The 14,380-nt window shown below is 35.7% G+C and overlaps 2 protein-coding genes across 2 annotated transcripts; both read right to left on the reverse strand.

The window, feature by feature from the left end:
• Positions 1 to 3,508: 3,508 nt before the first annotated feature.
• On the reverse strand, positions 3,509 to 4,884 carry LOC104227699 (protein ALP1-like). Its single transcript, XM_009779999.2, has 4 exons — positions 4,819 to 4,884; positions 4,077 to 4,302; positions 3,932 to 3,996; positions 3,509 to 3,778 (listed from the first exon to the last, which is right to left on the reverse strand). The coding sequence occupies exons 1-4, from the start codon at positions 4,882 to 4,884 to the stop codon at positions 3,509 to 3,511; spliced, it is 627 nt and encodes a 208-aa protein (XP_009778301.2).
• Positions 4,885 to 6,622: 1,738 nt separating this feature from the next.
• LOC104235933 (uncharacterized) lies at positions 6,623 to 11,044 on the reverse strand. Its single transcript, XM_009789768.2, has 3 exons — positions 10,922 to 11,044; positions 8,430 to 8,756; positions 6,623 to 7,189 (listed from the first exon to the last, which is right to left on the reverse strand). The coding sequence occupies exons 2-3, from the start codon at positions 8,469 to 8,471 to the stop codon at positions 6,689 to 6,691; spliced, it is 543 nt and encodes a 180-aa protein (XP_009788070.2). The 5' UTR covers positions 8,472 to 8,756; positions 10,922 to 11,044; the 3' UTR covers positions 6,623 to 6,688.
• Positions 11,045 to 14,380: the final 3,336 nt, after the last annotated feature.

The raw sequence follows: 14,380 nt of genomic DNA on the forward strand, positions 1-14,380 counted from the left end.
TCTAAGGTACATCATCATCCCACAACTCAACATCTTCATCCATAACTTGCTTATGCATTGAGGCATTCACATCACCACCTCTCCCACTTCTTGTTGTAACCGCTATCACATGATTATTATTCCCACCCTTTGGGTTCACCACCGTATCATATGGTAGAGCACCCTTGGGACGAGTATTCAATGCTTGAGATATTTGGCGTAATTGCACCTACAAGTTCCGGATGGATGTGTTATGCGAAGCTAATTGGGCCTCGGAATCTTGGTTCTTTTTCATCATTTGCTCGAATATGCTTTCAATTCTCCCTATGTCACTTCCGGACGAACTCGGACCTTGAGAAGGAAAGGGGGTGGATTGTTCGGTTGTTGGTACATAGGGGGCCTTTGAAAGCCTTGCCCCCTGTTGCCTTGGTTCCCGCTATTGTTCCACCCTCCTTGATTGTTGTTGTTGCCCCCAATTATTGTTATTAAAATTCCAATTCCCTTGGTTGCTTTGATTACCCCAATTGTTGTTTTGGTTGTTGTTATTCCAATTACCTCTGCCTTGTTGTTGATTGCCCCAATTTCCATAAGGACGACATTGTTGATTCGAAGAGTTGCCTCTATTCCCTTGGTAGTTATTGACATATTGGACCTCTTCGCTTTGATCATCATAGCACTCATTTGAATAACCACCACCATCATTGTTATTGTCATATTATTCACAATTACCTTGAGGTTGTTGTCCTCTTGCCTCCTTTTCAACATAGAAACACCTTCCATTGCATTGACTTGGCGCAGGTTTTGGACTTGCTGCAATTGTGCCTTTGCCAATTTATTTATAGTTGTTGTAATCTCGGCGATGGCTTGGCCATGATCGTGCAATTCCTTGTGCAAATGGATGATCGTGGGGTAACCTTGGGGCACATTTTCTCGGCTTTTCCATGCCGAAGAGGTTTCGGCCATTTCACCAAGTATATCACATACCTCTTGGTAAGAAAGTTTCATAAAGTTCCCTCCGGCCAATTGGTTCACAATGCATTGATTCATGGTTTTGATGCCCCGATAAAAGGTTTGTTGAATCATAGCTTCGGTCATGTCGTTATTAGGGCACTCTTTCACCATTGTTCTATATATTTCCCATATCTCGTGCAAAGGTTCCATTGGCTCTTGCTTGAAAGCTAGAATTTCATCCCGAAGAGCTGTCATATGACTTGGAGAAAAGAACTTGGCAATAAATTTGTCCATCAATTCATCCCATGTTGTAATAGAATGATTGGGGAGCCTTTCTAACCAATCCAATGCTTTACCCCGAAGAGAGAACGGGAAAAGCCTCAACCTCAACGCATTCACGGACACGTTTGTCTGCTTGCTACCCCAGCATGTATCCACGAATCCCTTCAAGTGCATGTATCCGTGAAATACCCTCTTTGCTCGAGCAAGGTCAACATAACATTTGTGATTTGAAAGTTCCCCGCCCGGATTCGGGGGAGGAACAATAGCACTGGTGTATCCTTGATTTGGAAAAACTCTGGGAGCCACTCTCGGCGGTGCCTAAGGAGGGTCTGGAATACTGTTGTTCTCATTTGCATTTACATTGGCATTTCGGCCTCTCCGTGGAACTTGAGGTAAGACCTCATCTTGTTCTAGATCCTCTACCTCCTCCCCCGCTATCACATTGCCGAGAGGGTCATTTGAATTAAGAGCAATTGTACCTGATTGATCGACACAAAAAAAATTAGTAAACAAGAAGGAAAGAGAAGCAAAACACAAAACTAACTAAACAGATAGTCAACACCGTAAGCTCCCCGGCAACGGCGCCAAAAAGTGATCGCAGCGGACTCGACACTACGCTATGGCAGGAAGAGCGGATAGCAATAGCTTTTACCCGAATAGAGGTCCGGGATCGAATTTCCACAGTGAGCTAGTAGTGGAGTTGTATTTTCTGTCTAGCCTAGAGTTGCGGTTGTGCTTCTAATGTCACTTCAAATATTTTTTGAGTTTTTGTATTTATAACTACTATTATAAAACTAAGGATTAAAGATAAATTACGCTAAGAGAATATTGCTAAGTTGTAATTAATGGGTAGAAGAGCACTAGGGTCGTAGCATCACTTAAGTGGATAATTAACGGGTAGATGTTACTAAGTATAGATTGATATATTTGGGGATTATGTTGTAACCGTTGCACAATTGCACATGCTCTCACACCTCTCGGTAGAGAGAGTGATTTTGCCCAATTGACTCTCTCGAGATCAATTGGGTAGGCCAATGAGACCAAGCAACTAGGGTTCAAGTAGGGTGATTACTCTCTCGAGATTTAACCCGTTAATTGGAACTACCATTTCTCATGGGTCCATCCCAATTCCTTGTTGGGTCAATTTTGGGGTCATAAACTCTCTCTTCCGAGAAGAGTTAAATCCACTAAGCTTGAATCAGTGTTTGCAACCATCAATTCTTGAATAAAAACATGAAATCAACCCAAATAGCAAAAACCAATATCAATCCAACCCTAGATGGCAACACCCATTAATTACCCACACTAGGGTTGGGCCACAACCCTAGCTAATAGGTTTAGCTACACATAATTAATGAAGACACTGAAGAAATAGATGAAGAACTAAACATATTAATTAATTACTAAGAAGAAACTACAATAATCTATTGTTAATGGGAAGCAAAAATGCTAAAAAATGGCTACAATATCGGTCTTACGAGCTCAGCTGCGTTTCTGAATACAAAACATAACCTAAAAATGGTAAAATGTCCTATTTATAGTGGGCTGGAAAAATTGGACAAAAATACCCTTGCGGGGTCAGTGCAGGCCGCACAAAAGCAACCCCGACCGTACTGGCTCTTTTGACCTCAACTTTAAGTTCTCTAAACTGGAAGACGCGGACCGGGTGAAAGTGCAGCGCGGCCGCATAGAGGGTCTGGCGCAGTCCGCACAAATAGTACGTAGACCGCGTGGCATGGTTTTGGTCCCTTGCCCAACTCTCTGAACCATACGAACGCGGACCGTACAAAGCATAAGTGTGGCCGCAAAGCTTCATCGCGGACCGCGAAAATCCTACCGCGGTCGCGTGACGATAAGCCTGAATATGTCATATCTCTGAACCTCCTAGTGCGGTCGCGGTCACTTGTGCGGTCCGCACTAGGCCCTATCTTCTTCAATTCTCTTGGTCTTTGATACTTGAGCAGGTTTCACTCTTTTTTAGCCGATCTATGATATTTCGTTACTTTGTCGATCAAACCTGTAATCAAGCACAATTTGTGAGCATTTTGGGACTATTTTGTAGCAATTTATATTCAAAGCATAGGCAAGTAGAGGCATAAACACGTTAAAATCCTTAACTTATCAGTTTTGACCACCTAAACTATTTATCTCCTTTTTTTACCATTGTTAACTGTTATAGAAAACATGTCAAATATGAAATTTAAGATATATAGAGATAAAACACATAAGAGCATATGGAAACACAAACAATTAAACTAAGATGACTATAAAAAATCTATTTCTTGATAGACTAAATTCATCTATTCCTCCTGCGATCATAGTTTATAAACATGGCATGAGCAATAACATCTCTTTTCAATGACCATTCCCTAGCTTCTTCACGTCTTTCTCTAGGTGTCTGATAGGTTTGACTCCTTTGAGAACTTTGAGTAATTTGAGCATTTTGTGTTTGAACTAGTGGTTGCCTGTCTACTTCTTGTATTATTGGGTCATTTGGCTCCAAATCGATTATGTGATTATGTAAAATGCACGATGCTAGCACCACATCCACTTGTGTTTTAAAGTCCTAAAATGGTTCGTTATCAATCACACGAAATCGTCTCTTGAGAATAGCAAAAGCACGTTCAACAACAGATCTCAATGATGCATGACGAAGGTTGAATAATTCTTTCTCATTTTGGGGAGGAAGATCACTATACTCTTGTAAGTGATAGCGTACTCCATGATAGGGAGGAATAAACCCCTTACGAAGACCATATCCCGCATCCAAAAGATAATATTTTTCTACGAAGCAAAATCAAAGTTAATTAATATACATAATTATTTTTTTCTTTTTATGAACTACTTTAGATTGAATAAGATACCTTGGGGGACTTGAAACCCCCGTGGTCTCTCCAATGCATCATTTAATATGCGAGAGTCATGAGTAGATCCTTCCCAACCAGCAAGCACATATGTGAACTTCAAATTAAAGCTGACAACAGCCAAGACATTTTGTGTTGTGTTGCCTTTGCGGCCACGATACCTATTTTGGTGTTCGATAGGAACAGATGCAAGCACATGTGTGCCATCTATTGCTCCTACACAGTCCTATATGTATAATTAAAGTAAAAAATATATACCAATATTAAAAATTAATTAAAAACTTAATATTTAATATGTTACTCACTGCAATCCAAGGGTTATAACGATGGTTGTTGCTTATCTCCGACTGGATAGTATCATTCGGTGATTTCACAAGTGTTGGATAGAGCTTCAAAATTGCTTGAAGTACGGCGTGGAAACATCGATGAACAGATTCAATCGACCTATAAAAATGCGACCCTAACTTGCGAAATCGTTCATTAAAACCAACAATTTCTAAGAAAATTAGTACTTGTTCTTGCACGGACCTATTTTTGGTTGATCTCAAGAAATTATTTCTTCTAAGAGCATTACACAATTCAAAAAATATGGGTTGGCTCATTCTTATCTGGCCTACACAATGAACAGTACTTCCACTAAAAATGTTATTCATGTAAAATTCCCTCTCTTGGTCTTTGTTGGTATAAGGTGCCCTAGGAATGTTACTTTGATTTTAGTAGGCTAAAATAATTGCAGCCCCACAGCTAAGACAGATGTGGCTGCCGCTCCAACTATTGCATCATCTTCGTCAGTTTCAATCGAATCCATCTGTTGCAACCCAACTTTAGAACTTCTACTCATAAAAACGGATTGATAAAACATTAAAGAGAGCATAAAAGAAAAGCCACATTGCACATCATATAAGCTCCTCTGACCACACAACAATCTAATTTCCAAGTTGTGAGTGAAGCCATATTGCTAAAATTTCATTGAACTTGAATCATATATTATCTTCTTGATCAACAGTATCCTAGCTAGAAAAGCTTCCAAGTTCATCACTTGTGTTTTGATAGGTAACATTAACTTCCAGTACTACATTGTTTTGTTTCATAACTTGAAAGACAAAAGAGGACATAGAACTTGATATCATACAGAAATTTATATTAAGCATCAAAAACAACAAGAAAGTGGATCATGAACAAACAAAATCAGATCCCAACATGAAGAACATTTACCAAAAGTTCTAAATACTTAGATAAACCAAACTAACTGAAGATGTACCAATTTTGACTATATTCAGGTCAGAAATTACATTTTAGGATTCTAAATATTGAAAATTTTAACTCGTGAATTAATCTCTTGTATTGCAATGGATATCAGGCAGAGCATTAGACTATTATTCATCAGTTCATCAAGCAAAAATAGAAGGAACTGAAGAAAAGTTTAAAACCCTAAAACAAACGCAGGAAAGGGGGCGTGCGTTACCTAAAATCAAGATCCCAAGAACGAAATTGAGGGAGATTTTAGACAGCAAGCTGGGCGTTTTGGTGCGATGGTGAAGATCTTAAAATTCGAGACTGGATATAGAGAATCGGAGTGAAGCGAGATGAGAGAAGGGAGAGAAGTCGGAGAATGAAGAGAGAGAAATCGGAGAAAGAAAGAGACTGATTTGGGAATTAGCGATTTTGGCGGGGGAAGGGAGAAGACAGATCGCGCGTTTTGTTTTAGGAAAATGTTTTCCCTTCAAATTTTAGGGAAAACATTTTCCCCTAATTGAAGGAAAATAAATTGAATGGGAAAATGTTTTCCAAACTATTTGTGTCAACCAAACATGAGAAAATGGGAAAATATTTCCCTTGAGAATGTTTTCATGGAAAATGAATGGTGTTATCATTTATTTTCTCATGTTTGGTTAGTGAGTGGAAAACATTTTTCGGAAATGTTTTCTAGTGTTTGGTTAGAGAGTAGAAAATCTTTTCTTAGAAAAATAAATTTCTATGTTACTCTCCGCACCCCCCGTCCTCCCCTCAATTCCTATGTGTCCTGTGCTCCCCCTCCCCCCCCCCTCTTCCCAAACAATTACATTTTTCATCAAAATTCAATTATTCTTCTAGAAAATTCACATAAACCCAAAAGAACTAATATGTTGATTTACTTTTTCACACAAGAACGTTAAAATTTGAGGTCCATAACTGAAAAAAATGCTTTTTCTTGTTGAAAGAAAATGAAAGTACTCTTTCTACAACACAAAAGTATTCATTTTGTTGAAATAAAAGAAATTACTTTTTTTATATCATAGAAAAGAAAATACTCATTACTTTAAAAAGAAAAAGAAAATACTCTATCTACATCATGAGAAAAAAGTACTCTAAATAATATTTCTATTATATAACCTCTTGCAACATATAAGATTCAGGTTAACAACGATAAACGTCTCATACACAGAAAAAAGAGAAGAAATATAAGCAACTCCATAATAACCATTCTCAATATAGGAGTACTCAATAAGCAGGTAGACATGAGAAAAACCATCAGAGAAGTATCCCACACCATATTAGACAAGCAACAAAATATTTTTCTATAACAATTGCTTCCTATTCTAGCTTTGTTCTCCCAACCCCATTTGTGTATTTTAGTGTTGTCGCTTGAATCTTTCTAGCCAAACCTTGCGGAGATTCTGATTTTTTGCCATGAATGCCTTAGCTAACATATCACTTTGCACCAAATAATCAAAAGCTTCAAATAAGAACTCTTCTTCATAACCTTCTGTTGCCATAATTTCTTCATACAATCTTGTCACATCTAGTTGACTATCATCTATCTTACTGATTGTCGCTGCCACTTCTCCAAGCTTTGTTGATATATCACCGACCACATCTTGTACATCAGAAAAACGACTTCTTTTACGACTTGCTTTGACTTGAGAAGTTTCACTTACTACGTCTTGCACATTTTTTTCCTTTGATGGTTCTTCAATGTCATTATCATTACCTTTCTCCGAACTACAATCCAAGCCTATATCATCAAGGGACTTAGCACAATCACCCCTAGCTCGATCATTCCCGCACACAAGGGATATTTCTTCAAATATTTCAATATTTCTATTAATGAACTTCTCATGAGTAGGATGAGCCTACAATACAACGACAAATCAAAAGTATAAGAACGGGACAAGCAAGACAGTAACAAAATAATCAAAGTGTTAGCTTTCTCAGCAAACGACAAGTTTATAGCAATTCAAATTTGACACTACCATGTGGTGCTAGACACCAAGGACAAAGAATAATAAAGACATCTTTCACCATTAGAAATAGTCATATAACATGGATATAAAATTATGGTATCACATGTAAATACATGAATCTGTTAATTATCAGATTGACATTAGACTTTAGATATAAAAGGAAACTTCAATCATATATGATCACATGGATATTATTTTTATCATTTCACATGGAAATAAATAGCTTTACACAAAACAATACAAAAAATATTGGATCTAAATAATCACATGGCAAGAAAAAAGTAACTAAAACATGCTTGGAAGTCCAAAACTGACAGGCAGCAATAACACCAGATGCAGAAAATAATAACATCAGTTTCCTATTCGCTATAACTGTCTTCAAATTACTAAAGCATAGGACATACTAGAATTTCTGATTCTTGACTGTAAATATTCTAAGGTCCCCACAACAACTGCATTAAAATTAGATGAATCAGAAAATTTGCCACAAAATCTGGCTCTCTGAAACCTCATCCTAACATTCCATAATTCACCCAAAGCTTAGATAATATCACGACTATTAGTTAGGCAACAAACTGCATTTATGTAAAGTAGAACAAACATTCCAGCTACTAGGCATTTCAAAATGGTAAGCATACATAAATCTCCTTCGTAAGAAGCCTTAACCAAATAAATTAGCATACAGGGAAGCACATAACACTATGTTAAGCAAAGCAAGAACTCTCTGTTTAATGATCACATGAATCAAAGGTGCCTCTCAAACCTCATCCTAACCTAAACTCTCTGCATTTATCCATATATACACTAGAGGGGCAGCAGCGTGCAGAAGCTATGTGACAAATCTAGCACAAAATTTAGCTGATTCTTCATAGAAAAAGCCAATATCTTGCAAAAATATAACCTCAGACAGAAGGGGACATTGGATTCAAGAATTTGAGGGCATCTAAGAATTAAACCTCGAGTTTCTTCTAGGGATGCAGCCAAATCAAATTTGAAGAAGTCATATACAAATTCAACATGGGCAGGACTAGATTCAGGTGAAAATACTTGGTCACAAACAAGAGTTATGTAATTGTTACTACTACTATGTAATAACTATAAGGAAAGTATATATATAAAAATAGTTTACCAGAACGTGTAAATCATAAACTCTAGGACTGGCAGTAATCATCTTCAAGCTATCATCTCATCCAAGACCACTTTTATTTAGTAGAGTTTGCACTGTATTCCATGTGCTTCTTAGTGTTTTGAGATGATTCTCCACATGCTTAAGTGTACACTCCTCCATTCCTAATTGTTGTGTAATGGCATCCGAAACACGATTGAATGAGATGGCCTTAAACTGATTAGTTGATTTATTCCCTTGCTTCACTTCATCAGCCAGGATCTCCAACATCAAATATGCCATTGGTTTTGACCACCTAAACTGTTTATCTCCTTTTTTTAACATTGTTAACTGTTATAGGAAACATGTCAAATATAAAATTTAAGATAAATATAGATAAAACACATAAGAGCATATGGAAACACAAATAATTAAACTAAGATGACTATAAAAAATCTATTTCTTGATAGACTAAATTCATCTATTTCTCCTACGATCATAGTTTGTAAACATGGCATGAGCAATAGCATCTCTTTTCAATGACCATTCCCTAGCTTCTTCGCGTCTTTCTCTAGGTGTCTAACAGGTTTGACTCCTTTGAGAACTTTGAGTAATTTGAGCATTTTGTGTTTGAACTAGTGGTTGCCCGTCTACTTCTTGTATTATTGGGTCATTTGGCTCCAAATTGATTATGTGATTATGTAAAATGCACGATGCTAACACCACATCCACTTGTGTTTTAAAGTCCCAAAAGGGTTCGTTATCAATCACACGAAATTGTCTCTTGAGAATTGAAAAAGCACGTTCAACAACAGATCTCAATGATGCATGACGAAGGTTGAACAATTCTTTCTCATTTTGGGGAGGACGATCACTATACTCTTGTAAGTGATAGCGTACTCCATGATAGGAAGGAATAAACCCCTTACGAAGACCATATCCCGCATCCAAAAGATAATATTTATCTACGAAGCAAAATCAAAGTTAATTAATATATATATTTATTTTTTTTCTTTTTATGAACTACTTTAGATTGAATAAGATACCTTGGGGGACTTGAAACCCCCGTGGTCTCTCCAATGCATCATTTAATATGCGCGAGTCATGAGCAGATCCTTCCCAACCAGCAAGCACATATGTGAACTTCAAATTAAAGCTGACAGCAGCCAAGACATTTTGTGTTGTTGTGCCTTTGCGGCCACGATACCTATTTTGGTGTTCGATAGGAACAGATGCAAGCACATGTGTGCCATCTATTGCTCCTACACAGTCCTATATGTACAATTAAAGTAAATAATATATACCAATATTAAAAATTAATTAAAAACTTAATATTTAATATGTTACTCACTGCAATCCAAGGGTAATAACGATGGTTGTTCCTTATCTCCGACTGGATAGTATCATTCGGTGATTTCACAAGGGTTGGATAGAGCTTCAAAATTGCTTGAAGTATGGCGTGGAAACATCGTTGAACAAATTCAATCGACCTATAAAAATGCGACCCTATCTTGCGAAACCGTTCATTAAAACCAACAACTTCTAAGAAAATTAGTATTTGTTCTTGCACGGACATATTTTTGATTGATCTCAAGAAATTATTTCTTCTAAGAGCATTACACAATTCAAAAAATACGGGTTGGCTCATTCTTATCTGACCTACACAATGAACAGTACTTCCATTCAAAATGCTATTCATGTAAAATTCCCTCTCTTGGTCTTTGTTGGTATAAGGTGCCCTAGGAATGTTACTTTAATTTTCGTAGGCTAAAATAATTGCAGCTCCGGCAGCTAAGACAGATGTGGTTGTCGCTCCAACTATTGCATCATCTTCGTCAGTTTCAATCAAATCCATCTGTTGCAACCCAACTTTAGAACTTCTACGCATAAAAACGGATTGATAAAACATTAAAGAGAGCCTAAAAGAAAAGCCACATTGCACAACATATAAGCTCCTCTGACCACACAACAATCTAATTTCCAAGTTGTGAGTGAAGCCATATTGCTAAAATTTCATTGAACTTGAATCATATATTATCTTCTTGATCAACAGTATCCTAGCTAGAAAAGCTTCCAAGTTCAACACTTGTGCTTTGATAGGTAACATTAACTTCCAGTACTACATTGTTTTGTTTCATAACTTGAAAGACAAAAGAGGACATAGAACTTGATATCATACAGAAATTTATATTAAGCATAAAAAACAACAAGAAAGTGGATCATGAACAAACAAACTCTATCAGATCCCAACATGAAGAACATTTACCAAAAATTCTGAATACTTAGATAAACCAAACTAACTGAAGATGTACCAATTTTGACTATATTCAGGTCAGAAATTACATTTTAGGATTCTAAATATTGAAAATTTTAACTCGTGAATTAATCTCTTGTATTGCAATGGACATCAGGCAGAACATTAGACTATTATTTATCAGTTCATCAAGCAAAAATAGAAAGAACTGAAGAAAAGTTTAAAATCCTAAAGCAAACGCAGGAAAGGGGGCGTGCGTTACCTAAAATCAAGAGCCCAAGAACGAAATTGAGGGAGATTTTAGACAGCAAGCTGGGCGTTTTGGTGCGATGGCGAAGATCTTAAAATTCGAGACTGGAGAGAGAGAAATCGGAGTGAAGCGAGATGAGAGAAGGGAGAGAAATCGCAGAATGAAGAGAGAGAAATCGGAGAAAGAAAGAGACTGATTTGGGAACTAGCGATTTTGGCGGGGGAGGGGAGAAGCCAGATCGCGCGTTTTGTTTTTAGGAAAATGTTTTCCCTTCAAATTTTAGGGAAAATATTTTTCCCTAATTGAAAGAAAATGAATTGATTGGGGAAATGTTTTCCAAACTATTTGCGTCAACCAAATATGAGAAAATGGGAAAATATTTTCCTCCATACCAAACACACCCTATATTTCCTTTGTGTAATTCCATGTGCAAGACGCCATATTCTTTCACCTTATGTCTTCTGTGTTTCTAAACCAATTTGAATAGATTGCCGAAGTGCCAATTCAACTCTATGTTGGAGAAAGCCAATACAACCTCAAGCATTCAATATAATCAGAAATCATATATAGTGGATAGAAAATATGTGATACTTTTGTACTGAATATTTGTTGTTCTCATATATGGTATGGAGTTACTCTATTTTTTAATGTATGGAATCACAATCACTTGAATGCTAAATTATGTTATAGAAGCCAATCAAATGGAGTTAAGGCTTCCCACTTTTCAATTTTATAGTCTATATTTCAATTTACAAACAACTAGCCCAAAAATAATAGGCTAAGATTCAATATCCAACTCCAATAGGTTCTTAAAATTATTATTTAATTTTTAAAAAAGCTTGCATAAGCTTTTAAGTTAATTTTTGAATCAGTAACCGTGACTCAAATATTAGTTCAACAAACCAAATTCATTTGGGTGGTGAAAATTAAATTTTTAACAAGCTTAAATATGTGGGTTTAAATTTCGAATTTGATTTTGTGAGAAATTTGGAGTGGGTGTTATTTAGACTTGTTAGAAATAGTATAAGGATGTTGTATAGAAAATTTGAAGTCATTTAATGGAGATTTGGACTGATTTTGAACAAGAATTTCAACTGAAAATTGTGGAAGAAGTTCGTCAACAGACGTTTGTATAAAGGTGTATAAAAGTGTATAATAGTGTATAAGATATATTTATACACTCATATACACTATTATACAAGATTATACATAATTATACAAAAAACTGACTTCGTCTTCTTCCTTGCGTCTTTCTGAAATTTAACTTAAATCTTGCTCAAATCTACTCCAAATCATTTCAAATTTAAACTTTGAACTCAATTTGATATTTTCCATCAATTAGAACAACACCCAATCCAAACAATTAACAAACTTAAAAAATTCTATTCTCTAAAGCAAAGCTTTGCATGGCCTTCAATGGTGGACTTTTACTCTTCAATTTTTTTTACATTGCAACCATGTGACATATGGGGAGAAACAGCAATGGCGGATCGCTCCTTGAAGCATATGTAAAAGATGTGAGAAGAAGAGAGATTGAAAACAATGGTTGTGATCGAGAACACAGATTTACCTCCCTAGCTTTTAGAATCAATGGTTATAAGAACAAAGATTTTGAACTTGCAAGAGCTAGTGTTTTCAAAATGTGTACAATATGGGCTAGGTGGGGTAAAACAAAAAAATATGGGCCATTTTTTATTATGGTGTGAAGTCATGTGTATTTTCTTGTAATACTTTCTATTTTGTACACATATACACGACATAAGAGAAAGTAGCTATTGGTATAGGTCAGATGTATTCATTCATTACTAATATGAAGTATTCTAAGAGACAACCCTCCAGAATAATACTCCTCCTTTTTATTTAAATATTATTATTAGTATATTATTAACGAATAAATAGGGTATTTAAATTTTTAAAAGGTTATTTTGTAATTTATAAGGCTTTCTACTTTTAATATAATATAGATATAGATATAGATTACAAGAACTGTTAGCTAGTCATTATTTTTCTTTTGTTGGCGTCCAACTTAGCACTTAATTTTCTCTCATTGGGTTCATATATAAGGCTTCAACTCTATAGATTAGTGATCTTCTGCATTATAGGGAGATTTGGTTTTACGTTTCACTACAATTGTTATTTAATTATTGACTCTTTTCACAGAAAATCTAGATCTGAAGAAAATAACACTAGGAGTCAATAAATAAAACACGAGATCTTCACGAGATCATTTCCTTCTATTCAAATTGTAACTAATCATATATGCGTAGATATATTATTAATTATCTATGGCTGCTTGTTAGTCCAGAGACAACGTCTCGTGCAACTCTTGGCAATATTTGTTGGAAATTTTACCTCCTATAGCAAAGGTATACATCCTATTTATTATAAACCAAAATTATTTTAAAATATTATTTTCTATAGCTATCTTTTATATTTTATAGTAAAATAAGTATTTATGGTATATACTACTATTGAGGCATGAAATACGTTATTTATGTTTTTCCTTTCTCTGGACTGCCCTGATTTTAAGCGTTTTTTGTTACTGTATTCATGAATACATGGCGTGAATACATGTGAATACATGCACGTACAACTAGACTACCCTGACTTTTTACTGTTGTATTCATGAATACAACTGCGCAAATATAGTTAATACACTACCGTAACAATTGAATAGTATCTATAGGAAGTAATTATGTATATGATAGCTATAGAAAATTAATAACCACTAAATAATAGTGGTTTCTGAAAATTCTTCATATTTGTTCTCAGGTCAAATATCCAAATATCGCTTGCATTTTCCCTTCTAAATTGTGGGACGAACAGGCCTAAAGTGCCCTGGAGCCCAAGAATGGTATTCTAGGTCAGCCCAGTTTCATATGTGGGCCTTAAGTAATTTGGATCAAGTGTATCTCGCTACATTTGTATAGGTGTGGCGCAGTCCTTTACCAAATTTCTTGAACAAATACTCCGTGAAATAAACACTGGTAAATTTTGTAATTCAGGGTTTAAGTTGGAGAAAAAAAGTAAAATCAAAAGCTTGCTTGATGATATAAACCCCTGTTTGCCTTGCCTTTTCACTTTCACTTCTTCCACCCGAAACCAGAGTAAAATTTTCTTACTATTATTTGACTTGTGCAGTAGTAGCAATAACAATTACGAAGAACAGTTAGGAATACAGATATTAAATTTATGTCCTCTTCATTTTCTTTCCATCAACATATTTTACATAATTCGGCATTGGTTAATCAAAATTTTTGTTGTTAAGGATAGATAAGTGATTTATGTATACACAATCTTTCTATCAAACCACTAGATCGAATGTGTACCAATGAAATATACTCGCAATGGAAATTCCAATAAAAATAAACACATTGACCAGTAGGCCGGCCAATTCTTGCGGCTTTTATAATAAATGTGATAGGTAATGCAATTCCTTTACACATCTAGAAGAGCCATGATTAAACAACC

The sequence above is a fragment of the Nicotiana sylvestris genome, chromosome 4 (assembly GCF_000393655.2).
Source record: "Nicotiana sylvestris chromosome 4, ASM39365v2, whole genome shotgun sequence".
Taxonomy (NCBI): domain Eukaryota; kingdom Viridiplantae; phylum Streptophyta; class Magnoliopsida; order Solanales; family Solanaceae; genus Nicotiana; species Nicotiana sylvestris.

What these genes read in the sequence shown, in the direction of transcription:
- LOC104235933 (XM_009789768.2), bottom strand. Translation starts at nt 8,471, where the DNA reads ATGATTACTGCCAGTCCTAGAGTTTATGATTTACACGTTCTG. An exon ending in TTTATGATTTACACGTTCTG is followed by an intron (nt 7,190 to 8,429) that starts GTAAACTATTTT and finishes GTTGTATTGTAG; the next exon opens with GCTCATCCTACTCATGAGAA.
- LOC104227699 (XM_009779999.2), bottom strand. Translation starts at nt 4,884, where the DNA reads ATGGATTCGATTGAAACTGACGAAGATGATGCAATAGTTGGAGCGGCA. An exon ending in CAGCCACATCTGTCTTAGCT is followed by an intron (nt 4,303 to 4,818) that starts GTGGGGCTGCAA and finishes TTATACATATAG; the next exon opens with GACTGTGTAGGAGCAATAGA. An exon ending in TTATTCCTCCCTATCATGGA is followed by an intron (nt 3,779 to 3,931) that starts GTACGCTATCAC and finishes GAACCATTTTAG; the next exon opens with GACTTTAAAACACAAGTGGA.